General features: G+C 35.9%; 1 protein-coding gene across 4 annotated transcripts in view; it reads right to left on the bottom strand.

The window, feature by feature from the left end:
• ITGA4 (integrin subunit alpha 4) overlaps positions 1 to 27,287 on the bottom strand; it is a 142,895-nt gene that overhangs the window by 7,453 nt on the left and 108,155 nt on the right. For all 4 annotated transcript variants that reach the window (XM_074338800.1, XM_019752831.2, XM_019752833.2 and 1 more), the window contains 8 exons: positions 21,112 to 21,261; positions 19,093 to 19,169; positions 7,966 to 8,116; positions 6,400 to 6,495; positions 5,649 to 5,728; positions 4,989 to 5,078; positions 2,985 to 3,075; positions 671 to 778 (listed from right to left, as the gene is read on the bottom strand). In XM_074338800.1, coding sequence (XP_074194901.1) covers positions 671 to 778; positions 2,985 to 3,075; positions 4,989 to 5,078; positions 5,649 to 5,728; positions 6,400 to 6,495; positions 7,966 to 8,116; positions 19,093 to 19,169; positions 21,112 to 21,261 — 843 coding nt within the window. The remainder of the gene's footprint in view (positions 1 to 670; positions 779 to 2,984; positions 3,076 to 4,988; positions 5,079 to 5,648; positions 5,729 to 6,399; positions 6,496 to 7,965; positions 8,117 to 19,092; positions 19,170 to 21,111; positions 21,262 to 27,287) is intronic.

Genomic DNA, 27,287 nt, shown 5'->3' with positions numbered 1-27,287 from the left:
TAAATCAGTGCAGCAAAATCACAAAAAACCAGCAAAAAATTAGAGGGTTGGATATAGGTCCTAAACTGATCAAATGGTCTTGACCTTACAGAAATTAGGGCAATGTGAAAAATGGACATTTTGTCATTAGTATGAAATTAAACATTTCTTGGGCTTTAGACATAAAACAATAATGTTGTAAAAGCATGTCCTACCATGTAAATCTGGAATTCAAGTAAGATTTTAAAAAATTAGATCTCAAACCTACTTAGTAGGTTTATTTATTAATTGCTTGTCTTGAAACTGGGAGAGTAAACCAATTCTGATGAAGTCATCAATATAAGAACATTGATTCTTAAGTAGTGATTTGAATATTCTTCCTTTTAAAAAGGATAAATTATTGATTTTTAAACAGTGGTCTGAAGTTTTATGGGGAATTCTACCAATTAAATTACTTTCCCAGGTCCTTATCCCAAAGCAAATGTACTGAAGATACAGAGCCTAATTCTGTTATTGTCCAAGTCCAATGCAGAGATTCCACTGTTATCCTAGAGTTCTAATGCAATGTGTTCTATTCAAAGTATACTTAAGTGCACAGCAAATTCATAGCTTAGGGTGTCACTAAAATAAGTTAACAGAAAGCTCAATTTTAGCAATATTACTTACAATAAAGGAAGGAACGCATTGTTACCTGGACATCCAGAATGTTGAACAACTTATCAGTTTGGGGGATAAAAGAATTTGGTACCATTATTTCCACACTAACATTTGGAGCCACACTATGGCCAGTGTTGATAACCTGATAAGAAGGAAAAAATGTTAAAACAATTTTTAAATATTTTTCATAAATGTAAGTACAGATATTAATGAGCTTTTAGGTGGACCCACATGTTTCACACAGTATTTATAGTGATGGAGGTTTGTAGTTGGCAGCTGCACAGTAAAAGGAGACAGAATATCTATAGTGAGAACTTTAAAAAGTTGGCTAATAATTGCAGCCTCTAGTCATTATTCCCAGCCCTCTCCTTTGGTATTAATTAGGCCAAAATGTCCAGGGTGATGTTTTATTGTAGAAATAGTCTAAAGAAAGAGACGTCAAACAGTATATTTGTATGACACATGATATATCTAAAAAAAACCATGCTCAATTGGTCCTGATAACTATCCCACAAGGTGGTCTGACATTTAATTATTTGCGAGCTCAGGAAAATGCTAAGAGGTATTAGTTAATGATGTGCCCAAGATGAAATTTAAAAAGATGGCAAGAATTGGGACCAAAACTCAGGTGTTCTAATTTTAAATGTTATAATGTTTTCAAAAATCACTCTGTGCTGAAGGGGTAATCATCAGCAGTAAGTGAATAAAAATGTATTTTATTTCAGGGTAATTATAATGCTAAGGCATTCAGAAAACAAAGGGGTAGTTTATTGAGATTTAAAGAAAATACAACAGGTTTTTAAATAATAATGCATAAGGGAATGATATTTCATTGTTGTTGATAGATTTGGGGATTGCAGATCCTTGTAAAAGGAAATTGGGCCAAAATATTGCTTCCCTGAGAGTTTAACTATAAAACAAATACAATAAATCAGAAAAGAAATGTGCCACAATTTATGAATGAGATAGCATGATTCAGAGTTGGCAATAATCTTTTGAATGCCTATGATATAGATAAAGGAGAATGTCCCTGGCTTTCGGACAGCTGGTAGTTGCTAGGCCAGACAAGGACAGGGCAGTTTCAAAGGCGATGTCACAATGGGGAACTGGCAGTGCCCAGACCTTTGGACGAGATTATCCTGATGCTAGCAAATAATCCTTCTAAGCTACAATATTTTTCATCTTTGTTCACCTGATGACATTTAGGCCTCCAACGGCATCATACTTGGACATAATCACAAAACCTACAGTCTGAAAGTATGTCCAGTCCAGTCACTCCATTGTAATTTAACTAAAATACGTGTTAACTATTACTTATAAATTAATAAATAGGCATTCCAGAGTCCAGCTCAGTTTCTGTTTCAGTTTATCAAAGCACAAACCCCCACTGGGCTCCTGACAGGACCATTTCTTGGGACTTCAAAGGAGAAGGCTAAATTTTTTCAACACTATCCTATGCTAACGAAAACTTGAGTGTACATAGATTTAATAGGATTTCAAAATCATTCTTTTTCCACAGATTTGGAGGAGGGCCAGGAATTTGCATTTTGGGTAAATACCCCAAGTGACTCTGATACACATTTTGAAAAGCATTGCCTTTCAAAATATAATGTACCTACTTTAGACTCACATTCTATACATGGTTATACAGCGCTCAGAATATTTGGACAATGCTTTTGGCTCAAAAAATATTTTTGTGGACATTATCTCCAATTATTTATTCATCAGAAATACCCCAGGTGCACCACAAGTCTCAGTTGATAGTGAAATTTTTAAAAACTTATATTACTATATTAATACTTCTGGGTAATGATAGTACTTTTTACTTTTTATAAAGGTTATTGAATAAATGATGCATCAGTTGTCACAGGTCATATACCTATGGTTTGAAAGACTGACCAAGCAGACCTTGGGAGATAACAGCTTCCTTGGTCATTTTAGGGCTTTGATATAGCCTGAACCAAGAGGAGATTTCACTGATTTGCTCCTGAAGATGTCTTTCCTTGGCCTATCCTGTTTTCTGGATGCTCCTCTAGCAGATTCATTTCCTCCCCTAAGTTTGCCAGTTTCAGGCTTTACCTCTGTTCCTACTTGCTTACTCCCACCTGTACTGTAAGGAGACGTGGGCTTGAGTAACAAGGGTAAGACAAAGGGCAGGAAAGGAGCAGGAGGCTGAGAGGAAAGGGCTTGAGTTGCCACGAAGCAGCCCCCCCCTCCCCCCCAACCCCCGTCAGCTGTAATGGGCCCAAGGCTGAGGCACATCACAGGGATGTGGTGTCCTCTCGAGCAACACATCAGTAACATTCTTTCAATTTCCTATGAACATCAGCACAATCATCTTTTCTTACATGGAAAGTGAAGTTCATTGTCTCTGCCATGCATGTTTCAGGCTCATTTTCCTCCTTTGATCCATATACAAATGAAGTTGGGTTTACAAGCCTGATAGAAACAAATTCAAATTTAACTTTTTTTTCAGTGTTAACAATCTCATTCATTTATTCACAAAGTGCATATTGAGCATGTATTAGGTGCCAGGTCGTGCTGGCTGCAAAGATGGCATATTCATAATATACCTCTCCCCACTCGCGAATTCTGTACAGTCCACTTGAACATAGTTAATTGTCTTTTTTTGATGAGGTATTATAAACAGTTTTCCTCTATAATCTGGATTATAGCATATATCTTAAATGATATAGCACATATCATTTAAGATAGCATATATCTTTATCATGCTATAATCCAGACTATAGGTGCCTCCTAAGCACCATAAATACTTTTGGTTTCTTGGTAAGATAAGAATTTTAGTGAAAACGTAATGAAATTAGAAAGTTGTGTGCTCTGACTTGGATGACAATACCTCTTCCCACCAATATCCTTTGCTTGCCTTCCCAACACTGCCTGGCTCATTCGACTAAGATGATTCATGTAAATTTGACAAATACGAGATAAATTCTTAGCTTTTCCCCAGGGCTCCAGTATCCTCCTATACTTCAATCTATCTTACCTATTTTTGAGTTATTTCTTCTCATCCCCTAATTCCTGCTGGCTATTTGTAATGAAACCCAAGTCTGGGGAACAATTCAAATACCAAACAATTCTTATGGTAATTTTTTTGTGAGAATACAAGGTTTCCACATTTTTACCTGTGATTAGACATATGTATGGTCAGTAATGAACTTTAGGAAATACTTCTCTAGGGAAATTCTGACTACAAGTTGTGCATATTTGGCAGCAATAATAGGAGGTAATGCAAATTAGGGACCCATTACACAGGAAAGAAATTAGAAATATTCAAATGCAGATTTAGGCAGCTTAATAGTTGTGAGTTTTTCTTGTATAAAATAACAAGATGTGGATAACAAAAATATAGGAAGACACTCATTACAGGAAAATCAAGGAGGGGATGTGAGACAAACATTCAAGCCCAGGAAACATGCTATCAGTTTTTCTTTGCTTCCCACTGACTCTAAGTCCTCCTCTCCCTTGAATGGCTTCCTTCATCCCACTGCTGGTTTTATCTCACAACCTTGATAATTCCATCAGTTTCAGACACTGATATTTTGTTTTTATATAATTATATGCAATATTTATGGGTGGTTAAAAATGATCACGGATGGTTTACATTTAGAGCAATAAGGAAAGGTCATCTGTCTATTCTGTATTTATCCTCAATTGCTTTTAAAATGTGATTTTACAGATTAATAGCCCAATAATTTCCATAAAACATTCAAGTTTTACTTACTACTCCTTTCATTCTTTCTCCATACATCTCCTTCTTGAATCAGAGTCACAACCAATGACTAAAATTATGAGGAATCAATGAATACCGGCTCTGGGGCCTTGGGTGAGCAACTCCATAATTCGTGAGCATACAGAGAGGAAAAGGGACACCCTGCATTCAGCTCTCTCATATCTCAATCCATTTGCCACATAGGTAGACACAGATTCTAGAGAGTAATGATGGCCAAGCGCATACTTCTTTAAACTTCACACTTGCCATGGCCACTGAGTATGATCATGTAAACTGCGTGCTGCTCAGCTCCCGGGGCCCCTGGCCTGCGCTGCGTCCAACTGAACGGCTCTACGTGGCCCTCTAGAGGCTTATCAGGCTCTTCCAGTAAGAAATCTCCCCCAGCGGGGCACTAGTTTGATGTGGTCTCAGTGATTATAGAGGGCATTAAAACAATGAACACCTAGGCAAGGGACTGCAAGATCCAGGCAATTGTTACGAGATAGAAACAGCACAGGATCTTTTATACTTTTTCTAAAATATGGTTTTGACCAATAATGTCAACAAGAACGGAATTTTAAATCAGCCCTCAACTTTAGAGGAGGCCTCAATATCTACTTACCCATGAAGAGTGAGCAAGACTTCATACTTCAGAGGTATTGCTACAGTCACTTTGTTCTGCTTCAGATCGTCCATTTCCCCTTCATTATCACTACAGAAGCAAATAGAAAACACCCTGTTAGAATCCATCCAGCACAAGAATCATCTTCAGAGAGAATTACATACTATGTATACCTAATATACTTGGAGGTTGTTTAAATGATGCTTTTTTAGGGGAGTGGTCATAAAAGGAGAAGTGATAGTAGGAAATTTTTATGACAGGGTTGGCAGAAATTTGCTCTCATTATTTACATGATTATTTGCTTCTACTGTGTTTCCCCCAAAATAAGACCTAGCCGGATCATCAGCTCTAATGTGTCTTTTGGAGCAAAAATTAATATAAGACCTGGTCTTATTTTACTATAATATAAAACCCGGTCTTATATTAATTTTTGCTCCAAAAGATGCATTATAGCTGATGATCCGGCTGGGTCTTATTTTCAGGGAAACATGATATGCTGGTTGGAGGTTTTTTTGTGTTTGTTTCTTAGATCACAGAAGAGAACTTTTCTCCTGCCAGCAATGGAACACAGCTCCATGGTTCCACTAAGTTTCCCCTCTCCCCAAAAAAGTCAGGGGTCCATTTCCTTTAGTACAATTATTGTTTCCCAATGAAATATACCAGGCAGCATGCACTGTGATGTTGAGATCCTCTTCTGCTCTGCTGAGTGAGCTTGCATCCAGGAGAAAGCTAATATCTATCTGTAAAACACAGAGAAGGAAAGCTCATTTTTAAAATAATTTAAAACACATTGTTAATAACCTGAATTTTAATTTTCCTTAAGAGTTTATCTTCTGTGGAATGTAAATTTGTAACTCTATTCTAGAAGCACAGGCTACCCCCTCTCTAGGGCAGTGAGCTATGAGGAAGCTGTTGGGTTTGTGGTAATTTTAAAGCACCAGCATTTCCACGAGTGACATTCAGAGACAAAGCCTCATCTAAATGTAGTAAAGACAGCAGGTCCAGACTGACAAAATTAGAGATGCTTTAACAACTTGAGTGAGGACTCTTGCCAGAAACACGTTTTTGTATAGCAGAGGTAACATGCCTGGCAGATAGGGCCACCTGGGGTGGGGCGCGGTGGGGTGGGGGGAGTGTTGGGGAAGAGTGAGACAGGGGAGCGGAATTCTGACTGATACATTCACATGCCCATCTTCAAATATATGCCCCCCCCTTTTTTTTTACAGTGAACATTGCCCACAATATAAATATAATCTCAAAGATCTCAAGCCCATTTGGTGTTGGTTTTATTTCATTGCTTATTTACCCTAGGCAAAAAAATAATAAATTATATATTTGTATGCCGCATAAACACAGGAAAAACAAAATTATTCATGTTGGCAAACAAGAATTATAAATGTTAAATGCTTACCCTTGAGAGATGATCTACATATATATAACCAACATTGCAGTCAAGTTTTACTATGCCAGAGCTATCTGTTACTTCACAGTTTATTTGCTTCTCTTCCTTAAAAAAAAAATAAAAGGTTTAGGTAGGAAGGAAACACAAAGTTTGTAACATATGTTTAATGGTGGTTTTTGAAAAAAAAAATCATTCCCCCCAAATTTACTTTCCTAGACAACTATTTTTGCTATAAATGGAAATAAATCATATATAAAAATAATATATAATATAAATAATAAATCATATATAAATAATAAATCATATATACATAAACATATATAGACACATATATGTATATATATACAAATATATATATGTGTGTGTATATATACACACACACACACACATATATATATATATATATATATATATATATATGTTGGTTTATTCTAATAGTCATGTAAATTCTCCACAGAACAATTCCTGGACTTGTGGCTTTCATCCATATTTGTGTGTTCCCTATTTAATTCAAGGTCCAGATCCCTGAAAAATCATGAAGCAAGGAATTCATAAGGTCTATATTTCATTGGCCCTCTTCGGTGTGGGGTGTGAGAATGTGTTTAAGATATTTAATTGCAAAAACATTAACCACCAGAGTGTATACACACATACACACACACTCATATGTATTCAGAGGATGCCAAAAAATGTATGCACATTTTAAGATAACATCTCTTAAAATGTTTTAGGCAACCCTGGTATATATACTCAAATATTTCAGGGAAATATACATCTCTATATGTATATGTGTAGATATATATTTCTCTAAATATTTGAGTTTTCCCTCTTACTATTGCAAAAGGAGTCTTAATGCTCTAGAGAAAGGGGTAATAGATATTTCTGAGAGGAAGAATTGGTCTCTGGATATGACATGGGTAAATTTGCTAAGGGATAGAGAAGCATCAAAGGAGAAGGCAATTGCGGATTTTGTCTTCGAAATTCCACCTTATTAATATTTCCCTGATGGATTTAAGTGTTGATGACCGAGGCATGGTGGTAAGAAAAGGTCTCCAGGTTCTTCAGACCCTTGCAGGAGAAGAGACACTTGCCTACAATGTGGTTGACACCAGGATTTTGGAATTTGTGGAGGACTGCAGGTTCTAGCATGGTGGAGGTCCTTTGGGAACAAGACTGGGTGTGTGAACTTCCAATGCAGAGCAGTAACTCTCGGAGGACCAGTATTGCTTGTGCAGGGACCCAACCAAGAGGAACGGCATCAAGCACCAGAAGAGGATGTACCAGTGAGAACAGCAATGAGACCCAAGAAGCTAACTGGTCAATTGTTTCTCTCTAGTAGTAGCATTTGGAAGCAAGAAGCTGACTCTTGATCTCAGTCAGATCTCAAAGGACCTGGCATTTTGATCAGGGGCATGGAGGAAGTCTCAAAAATCACTGGAAGCCCGAGAGATAAGTCTAAATAAGACACAGATATTTAGACCTCAAATTGATGAAGTGAATGATATCATTTATGCTTGTAAAAAATTAAGTAAAATATCATGTATTATCATGCTATTGTGTTTTCTTGATACTTACCAGATCTAAAATCTTAATGAAGTAAATCCCAGTGGGTAGTCTGATATGCAAAGTTGTTTCATATGCATCATCTCCAGCATTAAACAAGGATACATTCAACATTAACATCTTCATACTTCCAACAGCAAGATAGGTTTTATTTTCATATGGTCTAAAATTAAGTAATATTATTTAGTTCTTGTTTGGGAAGTTAAAATCACATCTCATTTATTTATCACAAACATAAAATATTAATTTGGAAAAAACCACCAGGGGGAAATGACCCCATGCAAGTAGATGTAAATCTATGTTAAAAAGAACACAATTTCCCATGTTTCAGATAAATTCAGTCAGCTATTACCCAAGAAAAGTTTTTTTTTTAAATTAGTTATAATTAAGCTAGTCTATTTTCTGTTTTACTTGTCTAACTTCTTCTATAATTTTAACATATTTTCCAATATTTTTCTAAAATCGTTTTTTTCTTTCTTTATTCTCAAATAGACATTGAACTAGCTGCTGCCCAAACCAAAGGTGGGAATGGAGGGAACTGGGAGAAAAGGAGAATAGAGTATTTCCACCAACAGAGACGATGTTTTGTGGAAGTGAACATGGCATGAGTACAGATTGCTAGGCCCAGTAAAGGAGTCCAACTCAAGTCTGTTAGTCTAGAATTAATTTCCTCAGACAGGCTGCTCACCTCTATCATAACTAGACCACATTAAAAACAGAATTGCAGAAATTCTCCACCATCCTGTGAATTGGGAAGAGGAGATTGCTCCAAATCCAGGCATGAGTGGGTCTGGCGCTGGCCCCAGTTCTTCTGGGGGAGTTGGGGTTCATTTAACATTCTTATGCCTCAGTCACCTCCCCTGTAATAATAACTACTATTCAGTGAAGATTTGGGCCATGTACGTTCCATGAATTCCTCACAACAACACATTTATATATGAGGAACTGGAGGCTTAAGGAACTGATTCAAGGTCTCAGGACTAGAATGTTGTAAAGTTTCTAGGCAAATGCAAATCTCTTTGCTAACAGACCACTCACCTCACCTATGAGAGAGATAGAAGAGTTGAATGTCAAAGAAAACTGTTTTCAGTTACAGCATGATTCTACAAGCTTTCCTCAGAGATAGACCTTCATAAATATCCAAAAATTTAGAATTTAGAAAAAGTCGTTCAACCAGAGAAGGATGGAAGCCAAAGCAAAATACCAGGTGAGGATAATCATAACAATAAGAAAGGTCAACATTTACCTAGCAGTTCAGGGTTTAGAAAGTTTCTTCAGTGTTTACATTGTATCATTTTAATCAACATCCTTATAGAAGATTAGTACTTGAATAAACTATTTCTGGAAATGCTAAACACACATGCATTTAATAGTTATTTGTGAATAAATTTAAGATAAAAGGTGTTTAAAGACAGAGTTTAAGAACATGTTTCAAAATGTATGCCTTTAAGCATTATTTGAAGATTCATGAATGAATGAGCATAATGGATAGATACTGCATAATAAGTCAGGTAATATGATCATTACTCCTTGATGCAAAACTTTTTTTTTTAATCCCATCTTTGTAGAGCTTATATAGTAAAGGGCAGATTTATAAACAAACGTAAAAAAAATGTAAATTCATGGGAAAGAGTTAATGAATGAATGGCTCCAGGAGCCCAGGGCAGGGAACCACTTTTACCTGGTGGTATCAAAGGCATGTAGCTTTTTGATTTTCCACTATTTTGATGATTTAGGTTGAGCTGAATGAAGATTTAATTTTTTTTTTTAAACGAAGGTCTGAAAATTTCATGATTGAAACTTAGTTAATTTGAATTATACCCTTAATTGATTTCTCCAATCCACTTTCTCCAATCCAATTTCACACAGTTAAAAAGGGTCACTGTTCAGAAAGCAAACTTGGTGATGTCACATACCTGCTTCATGTCCTCCTGTGCCTTCAAGATAGAGTTCTAATTCATTAGCATGGTATATGAGGCCTTCAAGATCTGGTCCCTGCCTCACTTTCCATTGCACAATGCATGCCTTAGTTTTAGTCATACCTACCCACAAAGAGGTATCCAAATACACCACAGTGTTTTATATCTGACTTCAAGCTATCCCTCTATTTTTAACATCTTCCCTCTTCATGCATCTGGCTAACATCTTCAAATCTTAGAAGTTCTTCTAGCTAATACTTATTGCTAACCCCCTTCACCCAGCATCGCATTATCCGTAACAAAAGTGAGGTGTGGCTTCTCCCTCTCCCATAGCACACTGGGGCACCCTTATCCAGTATCTTCACATTGTCTGTTTTTTCTTACCAGTAGACTAAGTTCTCCTGGAGAGAAGATGTTTGGTCATGGTTATCACTGTTTTCTCAGGCCCTTTCAAACAAATATGTGTGGTATGTATATATTACACACATTAAAACATCAAAAAGGGCTGGGTAACACTAAAGGAACACAGCAGAAAAATTGGGTAAATTATTGGATAAGTGATTATTAAGAGTTCATAACCACATCATTATAAAGTCTATCAAATTATAGCCATGTTTATCTGTTCTCAGTGTTACACAAATTTCAAATGTTTAATTAAGAAAGTAAGCATTCATGTGATCTGTACTCCTCCCACACAACCTTTTAGTAGCAGTACAACTATTAAATTGACCAATGAATTAAAGGCAACATCAATACTGGAAGGAGTATAATTTTTGAGAGGTAAATTATTAATTCTTATGAACCTCAGAATGTGAAAACAAATTATAATTTTAGATACATGTCCCCACTTTTATACTTTTAGTACTATAACTCTAAGAAATTGGACAGTTCACTTAACACCTAAAAAGTCTTACCCTCATTCTTTTTTTCCATTATAAACTTACTTATCAAGGTAGAACATTCATATAGAAAAATGCACATATCCTAAGTGTACAGCTCACTGAACTTTTACAAACTGAATATACACATGAAACCAGCAACCAGATCAAGAAAAGCATATTACCAGCACCACAGAAACATCCTTGGGCCCCCTTCCTTCCAGGTACCACTCCCACCCACTATCCTGCTTTCACTAGTATAAACTGGCTTTGCCCAGCTCTATATTTCATATCAGTGGAATCACAGTATGTAATCTTTCTTTACTCAAAATGTATGTAATCAGGCTTCCTTTACTCAAAATTTTGTTTGTAAGATTAATCTACATTGGTACATGTACTTATAAGTTGTTTATCTCACTGGTGTATATATTCCATTTCATAAATTTACCACATTTTATGCATCCATTGAACTATCACTGGCAATTTCTAGCTTGGAGCTATTATAGTCTTCTGCTGAAATATATATATAATGCAATGGACTGTCGGTCTATGAGCAAACATTTATGGTTTTCTAACCTGGGATTAATTCCTTCAAATCTCTAAATCTCTATTTTAACAACCAGTTTATACTAATGAACTGCATTTAAATGAAATATACTATAAGGAACTATATTTAAATAACCTAAAATAAAGACATACTACAGAATTATCATATAAAAAGCAAGCTGTACCACCGAGTAGGAGTTCAAAAACTGCTGCTTGAAGGCCAAATTCAGATCTCTGCCTGGCTTTGTAAATAAAGATTTATTGGAACGCAGCCACGCTCATCCATTCATCTGTGGCAGCTTTTTGCATGACGCCAGCAGAGTCGAGTAGTTGACACAGAGATCTCTGCCCTACAAAGCCTCAATTATTTCCTATCAGTCCCTTCGTGGAAAAAGTTTGCCAGCTTCTGCCATAGAACAATCTGATTGCTAAGTATAATTAGTTTCCAAATAAGTATATAACATACTTAAAAACTACTATATTTAAAAACTACTCTGTATTATTCTGACAACAATAGAGGCTCATTTCAAACAGCTTAGGATGCAGAATTAGAGGAAATGGTTCCCAATCCTCAAAATTCCTTGCTTGGTAATGGAGACAGTGAAGAGAAAGGAATGAAGAGCATGTCCATATGTGGCCTTTCCAGCTTCTGATCCCCAGGTTTCAGAAGTTGGATGTGTCAGGAAGGATGTGAAGTATGACTAACGAAGTAGTAATTCTAAACAATGGCTATCATTGCAGGGTGGACAAATTTGACTCACGGATAGTGTGTTATCTCCCAGCATTTTAGGCAATGGCTGTGATTTACTCATTCCTGTAACCTCTGTGTTACGTAAGTACTCATCTGTTTGGTGTCACTGTGTTAAATGGCAGAGACGAAATACTCAGGAACATGGCTGTCCTACATTCCCCTACTGTTCTCTAATCATGTTACAACCAAAGGAACCTAGGAGGTTCTAAAAGTAAACTTCAGCTTGACATTCAAGTTTAATTAAGACTTGTAGAAGAGCTGCCTAGAAATAGACATTTATAAAATATTCTGGCTTGTAACCAAAGCATTAGTCACTGAACACCTTTGGGAAAGAAGTTGGCACTTAGACAAGCAACAGAAGGTGAAAGCACTGCATAAACAGCTAGGTTCCAAGACAACGGCAAATTAAAGAGAAACACAATGTTCACATTTCAGCAGCAGACTCCTGGTTTATTTTCCATTTTTAAGCTATTTCACCACATTACCATAATTACGATTCTACTCTTTTTCTTTTTTTAAAATATACATCTTACTGTATCTTGATTCATTAACAAAGTGCCATCGGAAAGATACCCACCAGCTTTTTATGGGAGACATAATAAAGGACCAGGTGCACATCTGGAAATGCGACAAGGCTGAACCAGAGACTTCCCCAGGAATCATAGTTCACTCTTCATTAAAACATGCACAATGCAGACGTGAAATTTACAAAGCAGCCTAGAATCCATGCAATTTAAACAAATCAAGGTATTCTGTACATACAGAATCAAACTTAATAAGTGAAAGAGGAAAAATGGGGAAATGATGTATTCCAGCAAAAAAGCTCTATGTTTCGCCTGAGTGAATGATATTGTTTTGTTTTGCAAGAATTGCTCCCCACATCTTAGTAAAATGAATGCACTTTGCCTCAATAAAGTGCTTCATAGATAACTTGTTTTTAATCAACATGCTGGAACAAAATACGATGTAAACTGATATGTACCTGGGTCAAGATACGTGAGTCACGTATTTGACAAAAGAAGTAGCCTGCATCAAGTGACTTACAGCCTAAGTAAAATTTTGTTTTGATATCCATCTACACACACATAAGGGGAAAAAAATACTGGAAAATTATTGTCTACTAAAATACATCAGTTACCTGACATTTAAGAAGATTTTATTGAATAAATGCAAACTCAGTGAAGTCTAGAGAAGCATAGCAGAACCTAAATTGAAAGACTAAATTAGGAATTGGTATGTTTTAGTGTTTAAGGCATTAGTGTATTCATCTTCCCCAAACTCGAAGAGATCAGTGAGGCAGGCACATACTTCTAGTATCTCCATTTTAAAAATGGACAATTTGGTTAGACTAGCTCTTTTGGGCGCTAATAGCATGGTTGCAGGTGTGGCACATTGCTCACTGTCTACCCAACAATGATTCCCCTTCTTAGCTTCTACAGAACCCTGGCTTATTTGGGCAGTAGGCAACATTCCCTTGATATTGCAGAAGATAAGCCCCTAGTTTAGCTACAGGGAATAAATTATGATCCATGTAATATGACCAAAATGACCCCATTCTCCTTCAACCATGATGGGTTCAGAGCTGAGAATATGACACAGGTCTGGGTAATCAGAATAAGAAGCCTACTAAGGCACTGCCCTTCCTGGAATGGTGGCCTCAAGAGGACACAGAATTTTGCTCTTGTCCCTTTTTTTTCTTGCTGGGAAACTTGGTGCTGCTGCAGCCATCTGGTGACCATAAGGGAAAAGCCAGGAGAACTGGAAAGTTAACTATGAATGTCCTGGTTTTTGTAGCTGCTCACTAAACCGGCAACCACCTCCTCCAGACTGACTGCACAGTATCCAAAATAATTAAGTGCCTTTATTGTTTACTTGCACTTAAAGGCATTCCATTTTTTAAATTTATTGGGGTGACACTGGTTAATAAAACTGTATAGGTTTCAAGTGTACAATTCTGTAATACATAATCTAGATATTGTATGCTGTGTTCACCACCCAAAGGTATTCCTAACTGATACGAAAACAGTTGTTCAGGAAAAGCCTACATCACGTATCCTGGAAGCATGACTGAGAAACAGAAGTTTACATCCGAACCTACATGAAGGACTTGATTTCAAACTGCCTATGGGACGACTAACACCTACTATTACATTTGTAATCTTGATAAAATATTTGTTCATCTTCATTTTGCAGTGTAAGTCTATTTGAATGTGATTTACTCTCCTGAGAAACTAGGTATTCAGGACAAAGCCTCAACTTAATGAAAACATGAGACAGAGTGCATAGCACTGTTTCATGTGCTGTGGGCAGTCTCATGGCAGTCTTCAGAAACTCATGTTCTTTACTGAGTAACTGCATTTACCTAAAGCAGGAGGGTGGCTCTGGGGCACATAAATACCCATTAGTTATGGGTAGGAGAATGCATAGAACATATGGTCGCAATGTGGCTGCTATGACTGAGGAGGGAGAGACGATGCCTATATGAGAGAGGCATCTATTAGTCTGATAAAGTATAATTTGCTACAAAAGCAAAGCAGTTTGTGAGAGACCTTCACTGTGGACCTAAAAAAATGATTAGAAGAGTTTTTATTTGAAAATCCCTCAAATAAGTTATTGTTTACCATGTAGAAATCACCAGTCACTTTCCGAATTGATGCAAAAGATGAGAGGCTTGTCCTTTACACTGGCATCCACGCCACCTCAAATCTCATAACACTAAAAACTACTGACACAGTTATAGTCAGCAGCATTTTGGGGGCGTAAAGAGATGAACTCTGGACAAATAACCAGTACATATGCAGAATCTATTTAGACTTCACTGGCACTATTTCATTTTATGGCCAAACTAAAACAATTTTTATCAGGCTCTCTAAATATTCCGACCATAATGTATCAAAAATAACAACCTTTATCAAACCTTCCTGTGTACTAGGTTGTGTGCTGCCCACCTGGCCTGCACTATTAAATTTTGTCTTAAAACCACCTTTCATAGAGTAGGCACTAGTTTACCTCCTCATCAATGAGGAAAGAGGTGTATAGAGGTTCAAAGATCCCTCTGAAAAGGTCATTCAGCTAGTCAGTGAGAGAGACAGTACTTGAACCAGGTTAGTTTGACTTCAAATCTGAAACTCGTCACCATTACCACACTGGTTCTCATATTTTAGAGTGGTACGAACCATTTAGAGTCTTATTAATAACGAACACTTGTGGCCTGGTCCCCACAGACTCTGAGTTGGATGGTCCAGTGCTTAGGAACCTGTATTCCTATCAAGCATTCCACGTGCTTTTACAAAGGTGACTCAAAGGCCACAGCCTGAGAAACACTGTCTCACCCTCTGTGGTATGCCATTTAAAATCATAATGGGCTTGATATTTAGACGACAAGAAATATTATCACTTGAAATTAAAAATGCAAAGTAGACAATATCTTACTGTAAGAAAACTGGTAACTCAATGAAATAATTCCATATTTCCTTCAATAAGATGTATTTTTATTTCTCAGGAAGGCAGTATTCTTAGTAATATTTTTGTATAAACTTCAATGTCCCCTTTTCTCCTAAGCCAGAGGAATTGCAATGAAAAGATGACAAAGGAGTATTTAAGAAAATGAAAAAAAAAAAAAAAAAAAGAAAATGAAAACACTACTTATTTGTAGCTTAGATAAGCTTTCCCCCACACAACTCCTCTTATCAAAGACTTACGATAGCAAAAACAGCAAGAAAACTCAGCATTTTAGGAAGAAAATAACTACATGAGTGGGAGGGTTATAAAATTTTCAACTAATAAATTAACAAATGCACTACATTACATGCTGGGATACAAAGTAGTTAGTAGTCACTGTTTTTGGACTCTCTGAGCAGCGAATCTGGATAATTTAAGTATAAAGTCCAATTATCAATCAAATAGGTTAGGGCTTCTTGGCCTTCGATTGTGGATGCTCAAGGCTATATTGGCATTGTCTAAGTAAAAACAATTAATTTATTCTCTGCCATATGTGACCCCAGCCCAGCAGGATATTCAACACGGTTTATCAACCTTTTCACTCATTCTAAGCTGACTTCCTATCCCATTTATCTTAACAGCTATTTTGAATCTTTCCCCAGGCCTTTCAAGTTCCCAGACCCATCGTAAAGGCCCTCAATTTCCATATATGAACGTTTTTTGTGTTTTTTTTTCATCTTGGCCATCCATGAATTCTCTACATTTTATTTCTTTCCACATTAAGATTTCTTAACCAATGTCAAGCATCTTTTCATAGCTGTTTAGCTCAAGATAAGGATAACCTTAACTTCCTTCTAAGGTTAACTCTTTCACCTGAGTCTGACCCCATTCTAGTTTCCTTTAGAACCTTGTTCCATTCTCAGCAAACAACTATGTCACTCACAGTGTTCCAGGCATTGTTTTAGTCATTAGGAACACAAAGATGGAAAGACAGGAACCTGCATTGAAGCCGCTTACATGACCGTGTGGAAACAGGATAATGGTGATGGGTATAAATGCAATGGGACCAAAGGGCACAGGAGGACTTAGGTTTATGTAGCTGGAGACAGGGGACCTGACCGAGGAAACAGCTGAGATTTACAAGATACGTAAAAGCTAATCAAGTACATAAGTGGGAGAAGTGAAAAGATCCAGAGGCTCAGGAGAGCATGGTGTGGCCAAGCAACTATAAATAGTCTGCAATCGATGGAAAAAAGTCCCAGGGAATTGGTGAGAAAGAAAGGAGTTTAGAGTATAAATTTATAATGAGCCACTGAAGCACTGTTATCAGATGTGCATGTTAGAAAGCTCATTCTGGAAACATCATGGTAGAGAAATTAGAGTAATGCAAAGTAAGAGGCCAGTAGCCCAGAAAGAGGTAAAGCTTGGTGATCCAGGCAGGATACTGAGTGCCTGCCTAGCAATAGTGGTAGAGACAAAGAATTATGGTGGATAAAAAAACATGTAGGTGGTAGTATTATAGGACTTAATAACTTATTGGATGTGTCAGGGATAAGAAAGGGAGAAGAATGCAAATTGAGTTCTAGGTTGTTGGTTTTGGTAACTAACTAACTGTATGTCATTGGTGGACAGTGATTGGGTGCCCAGGAGGGCGTGCCCAATAGAAAACTGAATGTGCGGGTGTGGGGCTCAGAGATACTGATTTGGTCATTGGCAGTGTAAGCAGGCTAGGTGAGTCGTGGTTGTGGTTGAGCTTACCCAGAGAAAATATGGGAGTGTGAGAAAGAGGTGAGAAAACCATTTCAAAGGTCCTCCAAAGATAATTGGGAAGGAGGGGGTTAGAGAAATAGAAGGAGAAGGCAGTAGGATGGCATCAGGAAAATTAAAGCAAAAAACATTCAAATGAGGAAGTGAACAGCCGTCAAATGCTTCAGAGTTCAAATAGGGATGAAAAGTGACCCCTGGATTTAAGTAGAAAACTTCTCTCTCCAATTTATTCTTTTCCCTGCCTCTGCATAATTGAATAAATAAGAGCCTGTGATAAATACATGAAAATGCTTCAGTTGTATCTACTTTTGCCCAGTACATTCTCTCCCCTTAATCACTGACCCTGTCATTTGGCTACTACTGCAGTGAAATTTATATCTTAAAATTTTCCAGTGACATTCTTTTTTTACCCTCATGTCACATTCTAAATGCCAACTTCCACAACCTTTCCTCAGTCACTATGCTCTCTGATCTCTCTACAAACTTTTACAATATTAAGTTCCTCTTTTTATATTCTCTATTGGCTATTTCACATGGGACTTGGTTCTCCACTTCGTTCTAAAGGGACCCCTCTATTCTTGTTAGGTTCTTTAAATAAAATTGTCCCCTCAAGAGCTGATTTTGTTCTTTTCTCTGAGAAATGCACATTTCACCTACCCCAACCCGAGCATTCTCACATGTCATGAATGTGTAGAGGACTTCCATATACCAGGGGTGCCAAAAAAATGTATACAAGTGGACACTTTGGTCAGCATTACTCAAGCAGTAGTTCGCCATAATCAGAAGTGTCTGGACGCTGATGGTAACCACTTTGAGCACCTCAGGTAATTGCAAAAATCAAATGTGACTTGCATTCATCTTTTGTTATCGGTATATATTGAGTATTACAATTTTAATACAGTTTTCCTTTCTTAAAATGTGTATACATTTTTTTTGCCACCCTCTATATAATCCTGGACTAGATTTTAAGTGGAGAGCTACATACAGAAGTTGCATCGAATTCAACATACCCCAGTTTAAGCTTGCTTCCTTTATAGCCCTACCTCCCTCAAACTTTTTTCCCACTTTCCTGCCCTGTCAGTGATGCCTCCTTCACCTCTTTTGCTTCCCATACATAGTCAGCCTTCAACCTGACGTGTAGATTTTATCTCATCAGTCCTCATTTTTCATATCTTCTCTCTAATATGCAAAATAATTTCAATATAGGGGATCTAGACATGACAAAACTACAGTGGTTTATTTTCCATCATCATAAAATAATAACAGCAATCAACATTTATCTAGTTTTCACTATGTGCTAGACACTATTCTAAGCACATATGTTTTCTTTTTACTGTTTCCCCTTCTATGAATTTAGATGAACAAGATGGTTTATTCCATTTCAAATGCATCATATATATTAAGAAATTTATTTTGTACATCAGTCTGAATTATGCAATCAGTTCTCTGGGTGATAAGAAACTAAGCATTATGTAGTAAAGTTTAGCTCATTTTGCCATCAAAACTCTCTTAAGAAGCACTGACAAATGTCTAAAACACAACTACAATTATAATAATGATGACCGAACTCACAATTAAATCCTGAAATATCTCCTGAGTTATCAATACAAGATTACGACATGCTTCATAAAACATATTCTCATTCTTTCAAAATGTGGTAATCTTTGGGTGTATACTTATGTGAATGCTGTACAGATCCCTTAATCTCTCTCAGTAGCATGTTGTTCTTTCCCAGTTCTTTAAATACTGCTAACCCTCAAGGCTCAGTTTTCTTTGGAACCCACAGGCACACAACTATTACCCCATCTTGATAAATAAGAGAGTAAACTGTACTTACTTCAAAAATCCAATTTTTGCAGAAACTTGTAAATCAGCAGAACAATTTTCAAGGGTACAAAATCTTGCAAAATTTATCTGGAAATAAAATATGACAGCATTTTTATTTTAATTCAATTGGTAGACATATTTCTATGTTATTTTTAAAAGAATAAGACATCCATGATACATGAGAAGAATGAAATGAATAAATCAAATTGATAACTCCTTATATTATTCCTTCTTAAAGAGTTCAATGTGAGAGTCAGTAGGTTCAAATGACAAATAATTGCAGGGCTAAAAAAAAAACCTAAATTCTTCTAATAGGTAAATTTGTTAGGTGGAAAAAATGATTTTTTCTTTCATAATAGTTGTGGGGGAAAATTTTTAATCAAACTGTGGTAGTAACCTGTGTAAATATTTAAAATCTGTGCTGCCAAGATTTTCTTTGTTGAGTTCCTCTCAATTTTGTGGTGTGACAGTTTGATTCCACTTATTACACATAAGCATGGCACTTAATTTCACAGATTTTATATTTTTAAAAAATAAAAAAATGTAGAAATTTCACTTTAAGAACACATTGAACAAAATGAAATCATAGCCTGTCATAGAGGTTCCAGATTTATTTAACTCCGAGCATTTTAATAGGACCCAGGAATACTACAAGGTCCATGGGAAAACCTGAGTTATAAGCTGGACAAAGGAAAAACAGAGAGAGAAAAAAGAAAGAAAAATGAGATCCATAGGTGAAAGGAGAGATGCAGAAAAGAAAGAAAGCAGAGAAGGAGCCAGGTACATGAAATGGGAAACAACTAGAGTATTGTCAAAAGGCATGTCAGACCACAGACTACGTAAACCTAGGGGGACAGAGGGAAACTGTTAACCTTTCTCTAAATGGTTAGGTAAATATGGTATTTTTTTCTTTTTTTCTACCATCCTTATTTGTAAAACAGGTCATTCTAAGAATCAAAATGTGGATTATTCTACAATAGCTACAAATTGCTAAGGTTTTGGCTTGTGTACTTACAATAAAAGGCAATTAAAAATAATTGATATTGAAAAGTGAAGTCCAACAAAAGAGAAAAATTGACTTCCAGAAATATTTTCAGATATGGGTAGTAAGAAAATTTGCTCTTATCTTTATTCAATCTAATATTGTAGACTAGACAATGGGGATATAAGCTCAAATATTTTAAAGTGACTTGGCAATTTTGTTGGGGAAATATATGAACTAGACCTTTAAATGTCCCTTTCATCCTTCACATTCTGTGTCCCATTAGCGAATATTTTAATGAATTCTTTTACCATAACCAAAAACATCCTGTTGACTCTATCTTTCTGTTGTTGGGCAGAAAAGGTCTGAACTGGACTCCCGAAAATAAATGCTGTCAGTGAAACTGATGTATTTTGGGATAAATTAGAAAAAGCAGTTTAATGGTTAGAATGCAGGGCCATCTCAAAATGCAAGTGGTCGTGGGATATGGTTGGAAAGAATGCAGTTAAATTTAAAAGAGAAATTGCTGTGTAACATAGGTAAGTACACATGCTTAAAAAATGAGTGCAACTCAGTAAGGGAATTTGACTTAACAAAACGTGAGTGAATTGTGGGTGAGGTGAGAGGGAGACAAAATGAGAGAAGAGACAGAAAATGAGAAAGACAAAGATAAACGCAACATGCATGAAGACGGTGAATTAACTAATGAATGCAACTCATTTCCATTATGAGTGCTCCCTAGTAATATATTTTCTTCACTGGCAAGGCATCAAGAAGAGAAAATTAACACTTTATGTATGTGGGAAACCACTGCGATGACTAAATACATATTTTTAAATATTCAGTTCAATATCCTAAAGAGAATGAATATTAAAAACTAAAGAAAAATGAAAAACAAAGACATACCATAACCTCTTTTATATAAAAAAATTACAATTTTGTTTTAAAACTTCAGAGATTTCATTTCCCTAGAATTATGCAAAGTTTCAAAAAACAATTCTTTAGTTACATGTCACACAATTTTTGAATAAAGGAAAATATTCCTACTGTTTTTTCAATTATGTCTTTTTCTTTCTTCTGTTGAAGAATTGGCTGAAGTGGTGGGAATTCCTCCGTACTTCGTTTATTGATGACATGATGCCCAAGGTAGTAAGCGGCTTCAATCTGAATTGGTGTGAGGATGTCTCGCACATCTTTCTAAGGAAATTTAAAACCATATGAATTAAAAATAAGCACGCAAATTAAAAAAGAGAGAGAGCTTCTCCTTTTCTGCATAAGGCACATAGACATCAAAGAAAATCCTTATCTTTTAATCTAAATTGCTAAACAAATTTGAGTGTGTATATTTTTTTCATATTACAAAAGCACTCATGTTTATTAAGAAAAAACACAAAAAAAGTATAAAATAAAAGAAACTATAACCATCCAATAGTAAAGGACTACATTTGGGCATAGTTTCTTGCATGGTATTTTCTATACATACTGTTAATAACTTGACATTATAACACAAGCATTTTCCATTATAAAAACTCTTTGTAAATCATTTCCAAGTGCTCATAAACTTTTTATTCTATTTAACATTTCCCTGTACTAGATGTGTAGAAATACTCTCTCAATTTATTCAAGTTTTCTTTTTAGGTCTCTCAGTAACATTTGTTTCATTTGATTTCATATTTATTATGAAATATATCCTTTTTTTCCTATTCTTCATGGACCTTTTCCAATTATATTTTCTAACAGGTTTGGAATGCTATATAGGAAAGTTACTTGTTTTGTATATTTAATCTTTTATCCTATTCATTTTACTGAATATTCTTGCTAGTTGTTGTATAACGTTTTTCTAGGTTTATTGTGATTTTTATATTTCACAAAGAAAAGGTTATTTAATTTATTCAATTACACTGAAATTGCAGCCCATTTGCCATCCATTATGTTCTGTATGACATTTTTCTACATTTAATACCTTACTAATTTTTAGTTGTAATTGACAGACTTCCTAGTGAGTTATGTCACTGGGCCAGGTTTCTATTTACCTATAGGTACCTCAGGATTGAGATATGGTTTACCAGTACTGCCTAAAGGCAAAAAAAGAACAGGTTATTTCCAAAGCTCATCAAATTAATAATACGTAATGGATAGCTGTGCTACTTACAACTTTTGATAACAATCAATGAAGTCAAACAAAGACACATAAAAGACCATTTATTCTACATATGTCATTGTGTAATTATAAAAAAGATGTAACATTTTTCTTTTCTCATCATTTATAACATTATCAGTATATGTGGTGAAAGGCAAGTGGTCTGGAGGCAGAATATTGGGGTTCAAATCTCAGGTCTATCACTTATTATCTGTGTAACCTTAGGTAAATTACTTAATCTGCATGTGGCTCAGTTATCTCATCTGAAAATGGGAATCATAATGATGATGGTGATGATAGCTACACCTTATTGTTGTGAGCATTCAATGGTACAATGTACATGAAACATTTAGCACAATGCCTGGCACTTATTAAGGTCTCAATAGATGTCAGACATTATAATTATTGTGTATATTGCCTCAAAATGTAGCTATATAGGCCAATCAAGGATTTACTGAATTTCAGTTTCTTATAATGAGAAATTCTGGTGAACATTTGGAAGGCATAAGAAAAACAAAAATTAGACTATTGCCAACCAATGAACATTAAATAGAAAATGAGCTATATAACAAGTATTAGACTTGTATTAAGCGGTACCTGCAAGATTTAGAGCATGAATCAGAGTATTCAAGATCTTTCATTACTTTTCCAATCTTATACATGGAGATGATTTTATTAAATTACTTGATAAGTGGTCGTCTCAATATGAAACCTTGACCATCTAGGAATGCTACAAATCAAGGCCCAAATCCCAAGTTATCAACTTGTGAAAACAGAACAGCTTGAAGCCCTGAGTATTACAATAGCAAACTTGATTAAATTATTCCCTAGGTGTAGCAGCTAGACAGCCACTGATTGTCCCTCCACATGTCCACTGTTTTAATTCTTCTCAACAAGTTCGCCTTGATCAAATCACATGTTATCTAATTCGTACTAATTTTCCACAAGGTCTTCTCTACATCTGGTGTATATTACTTTCATTATCCTAATTAGCTATTAATTACGCTTTTCTCACAATATATAAAATGTACATGCACTCTTGCAACAACTGTATTTGACAGATATTCACACTTATTTAACTTCAACAATTCCACCTAAGGACAAAAGCTATAATATGAAAAATGTCCAAAGTGACTAAGTATTTGGGAGGAAAAAAGTAGATTTCTTAAAATTTTTAATTTGGATGGTCATGTGCTATCTATATTAAAAATAATGAAGATTCCATGCCACATTTTTTATGGACAATTACATGAAATAGGGCACCCACAAGCATGCAAATTAGCACATGCCTAAAATTATACAAAGTCTACCTTCTTGTTTGACTTTCATGGAAATTTGTATTTATGGCCAACTGGAGAAATGAGGTATAGGCCCATATCCTCCTATTGTGATTATGTAGTGAAGGAATTTATTTAAAGCATGGAGCCAGACATACTTATAAAATGTTACTGAGTTAAAAAATGATGTTGAGTTATTAAACATTTAAAGATATCTATTCATGGATCTACTGTGTACAAGGCAGGCTCTGGGGATATAAAACTGAAAGCCAGAACCTATGTCACAGTCTATAATCCATAAATCCACACATATAGTATGTTGCATGAATGTGCTGATGCATGCATATACAAGTACAGAAAAAGGGGGGCCATATAATCTACACTTTAAAGGGGATGAGAAGGCTCTTCCGCAGAAGAATTATAAGCAAGGAATAGGATCAGATTTGAGTTTTTGAAATGCCCCTCTAGTACCAATTGGGGAAATTGGAGAATGGGTTGGGGAAGGCGAAGGTAAGATTGAGGCATAGATTGGAACCCAAACCAGCACAACCATGTATAATTATATTAACTTTATTTAGTAAGCTTGGTTTAGGAAGTGGAGAACTGCCAAACATCTGGCACTACAATTTCCTGAGAAAACACCCCCAAGACAGGTGCCCTAACTATTTTACTAATAGAACACTATCAGATTTTCCCTCACAGAATTCTTTAAATAGTACTGAGAACACATAGTCCATAAATTTATTAAACATTAATTGATTTACTGTCTTACATAATGAATTGTGTTAGTTCTAAGAAATACAAACATGTAAAAGATAATGTACTGTCCTTAAAGACCTTGCCATCTAATGAAGAATTATCAATTCTTTGCAATAATCAATTCACTTCTAGAATATCATAATATCAGTATAGTTATATAGCTTGCTTGCACTTAGATTTTTAGCAAAAATATACTAGTATGCATATGTGGGTTGGTCCATAGTGTGCTATGATTAAAATATAACTGCTTTGGAGCAAATGACACTTCACAAAACTATGTCCTTATATGAGCAAACAGAATAGAGAAAATAAAAACATATATATATTTACTATCAAATATACCATTCATTTTCTTGAAGTTATTACTGAAAACGATGGATTTTAGAAGTCACCTAAAGACCTATAGAACAAAATAAATTCCTTTAATTCAGAAATCCAAGATCCAGAAATGAGAGAAACCAAAGGAAAGAAAAGAATGAACTAATTTACTAAATAGACAGATTGAATTCATGATTGTTATACAACATGCTAAGGCCACTGAACTCATTGGATCTCAGGACCAATAATCATCCCTCATCTGATGACTAAGCTAGATATTTCTAGCTTTTATTGGAAATGTTGTAGACAGGCAGGGAATCCTGTTACCTTATTTGTTATTCCAATGCAGTACCCTTTTTTCTCTTCTCAAACATCAGTGAATATTTTCATGCAGAGACTCCAAGTTCTACCAAGAAATATCATCTATAAAAACCTTAAGGGATATCTCACTACTATTGCTGCTTCAATATTTCCCAAAACTGCTATCAGTTGTTGGTCCAGTTATACATGTGTAGTACTAATTCCATATCTATATGATTTTAATGCTTTTACTTATGCTTATGAGTAAAAAGTATAACTCTAGAAATCAATGATATCCACATGCAAAATAATACCCTGGAATATGATAATCAGTTTTGCTGAACTTACAACGAATTTTCAACAATGAAGAGTTCTTGGCTCTCTATGATGCGTAAATGTTGTAAATTTGTTACCAGTGCATAAAATTTCTAGTACCTTATATCTGTTCTTGTGTTTTGTAATAATTTTCAACATAAAATTTCTTGTACCACTGTTAAAAACTAAATGCTAAAATTCTTTTATAATACAAAACAAAACAAGTACCTAAATGTAAACAAATAAAAGTTTGAATTAAAAAATTAAAACGAAAATTATTTTTTCCTGAAAGTTTGGGTCAAAAACATGGGTGCACATTATACACAGCAAAGTACAGTATATGATAAATGTTTCACTTTATTGGACCACATTCCTCATAAAATCATGCTATTTCTCCTATCTTAAAAAAGAACCTTTCATTCCACTTTTCATGTCAGCTACTGACTCCCAACCCCATTTCTTTGGTCCAGTTGGAGCAAACTTTGCAAAAGAATAACCTATACTCTCTGTCTCCAATTCCTCTTCCTTTTTCCCTACCCTCCTCTAAAATGTTGTTGCCACGATCACCAATAGCCTCCACATTGCTAAACTCAATGGTCAGTTCTTAGCCCTCATCTTACCCGACCAAGAGGAAGCATTAAAAATTTGGCATGCCCTCCTCTTTGCTCTGCTTTATTCACTTCACTTCCAGATGCCACAAGCTCTTGCTTTCCTGCCTTACTGATTGATCCTTCTCATCTCCTTTGTAAGCCTTTTCTCTCCAACCTCTTCATGTTACAGAGCCCCAGAGTGCAAACCTTCACCCTCTTCTGTGGTGATCTCAGCCATCTCATAAGGCTTTAAAAACCATCTGTATTCCAAAAATGCCTTAAGCTATATTTCTAGTTCTGTGCTTTTCCCCAACTCCAGATGAGTATATACAAGTGTTTGATTGGTATTTACAATTAAAAGAAAAACAGGTCTTTCCAGCTCAGCATGTCCACAACTGAACTCCAGCATTTTCCACCCAAAAGTGTTTCTCTTGCATATTACCTCGATTGATGGAAACTACATTCTTCTAGTTGCTTGGGCTAAAGACCTTGGAGTCACCTCAGAGCTGCTTTCCCATAAGCCAGACATCCCATCTGTCAGCAAAACATATAGGATCTTTCTTTAACTCCTTCTCACCATATCCATTGCCACCAATTTCAATAGAGCCACCATGTCTGACCTGGGTTTTTGTTGTATCCTCTTCTCCCTGTGTCAACCTTTGGTCCTTTACTGTCTCGTCTCAACACAGCAGTTAGAGTATTCTTTTTTATCATTAGGTCAGATCATGTCACTTCTTTGCTCAAAACTCTGTGATAGATCCTCATTTCATTCAGACAAAGTCACAGGTCCCATACCATCTCTTTTTCCACTACTGCTTCCCTGTCTCACTTTTCTAGCCATCTTTGCCCCACTGCCATTGTTCTCTAAAACAACCAGGCATATTCTTATCTTGAGATATTTTTACCTAGCTCTTCTTTCTGTAATGTTGTTCTCCTAGACCAGGGGTTCTCAAAGTATGGTTCCCAAGCCAGCCACATCAGCATCACCTGGGAATTCTACAGAAATGCAAATCCTCAGGCCTCACTGAGGACCTACTAAATCAGGACCTCCAACCGGGGCCCAGAAATCTGAGTTGTAACAAGCCTTCCAGGTGCTGCTGTTACGTGCTGAAGTTGAGAACCACCGTCCTCAACCTCTGCACAGTAACTTCCTCACTTCCTCAAGTCTTTGCTCAAACGTCACCTTCTGAATGAGGTCTACTCTGACCACCCTAAAGTTGTACTCTTCACCCCTTCCACAGAACTTCTAAGTTTTTGAACTCTGCCCTCTTTTTTCCTTTTTCTATCACCCGTATCTTCTTCTAAAATACTATAAAATTTATACTTTGTCATGTTATTGTTTGTCTTACCCCACTAGACTAAAAGCTCAATGAAGGTAGTAATCGTTGTATGTTTTAGTCACTGACCTACACAAGTGTCTCAAACACAACCTGACACATGTAGGTAACTCAATAAATGTCTACTGAATTGATTGAGCAGATGGATAAGTGGAGCTCAACTGATAGCCAATGGAAACAACTATGC

Source organism: Rhinolophus sinicus, linkage group LG01 (assembly GCF_036562045.2).
Source record: "Rhinolophus sinicus isolate RSC01 linkage group LG01, ASM3656204v1, whole genome shotgun sequence".
NCBI lineage: Eukaryota > Metazoa > Chordata > Mammalia > Chiroptera > Rhinolophidae > Rhinolophus > Rhinolophus sinicus.
This window is presented reverse-complemented; position numbering and strand designations above follow the sequence as displayed.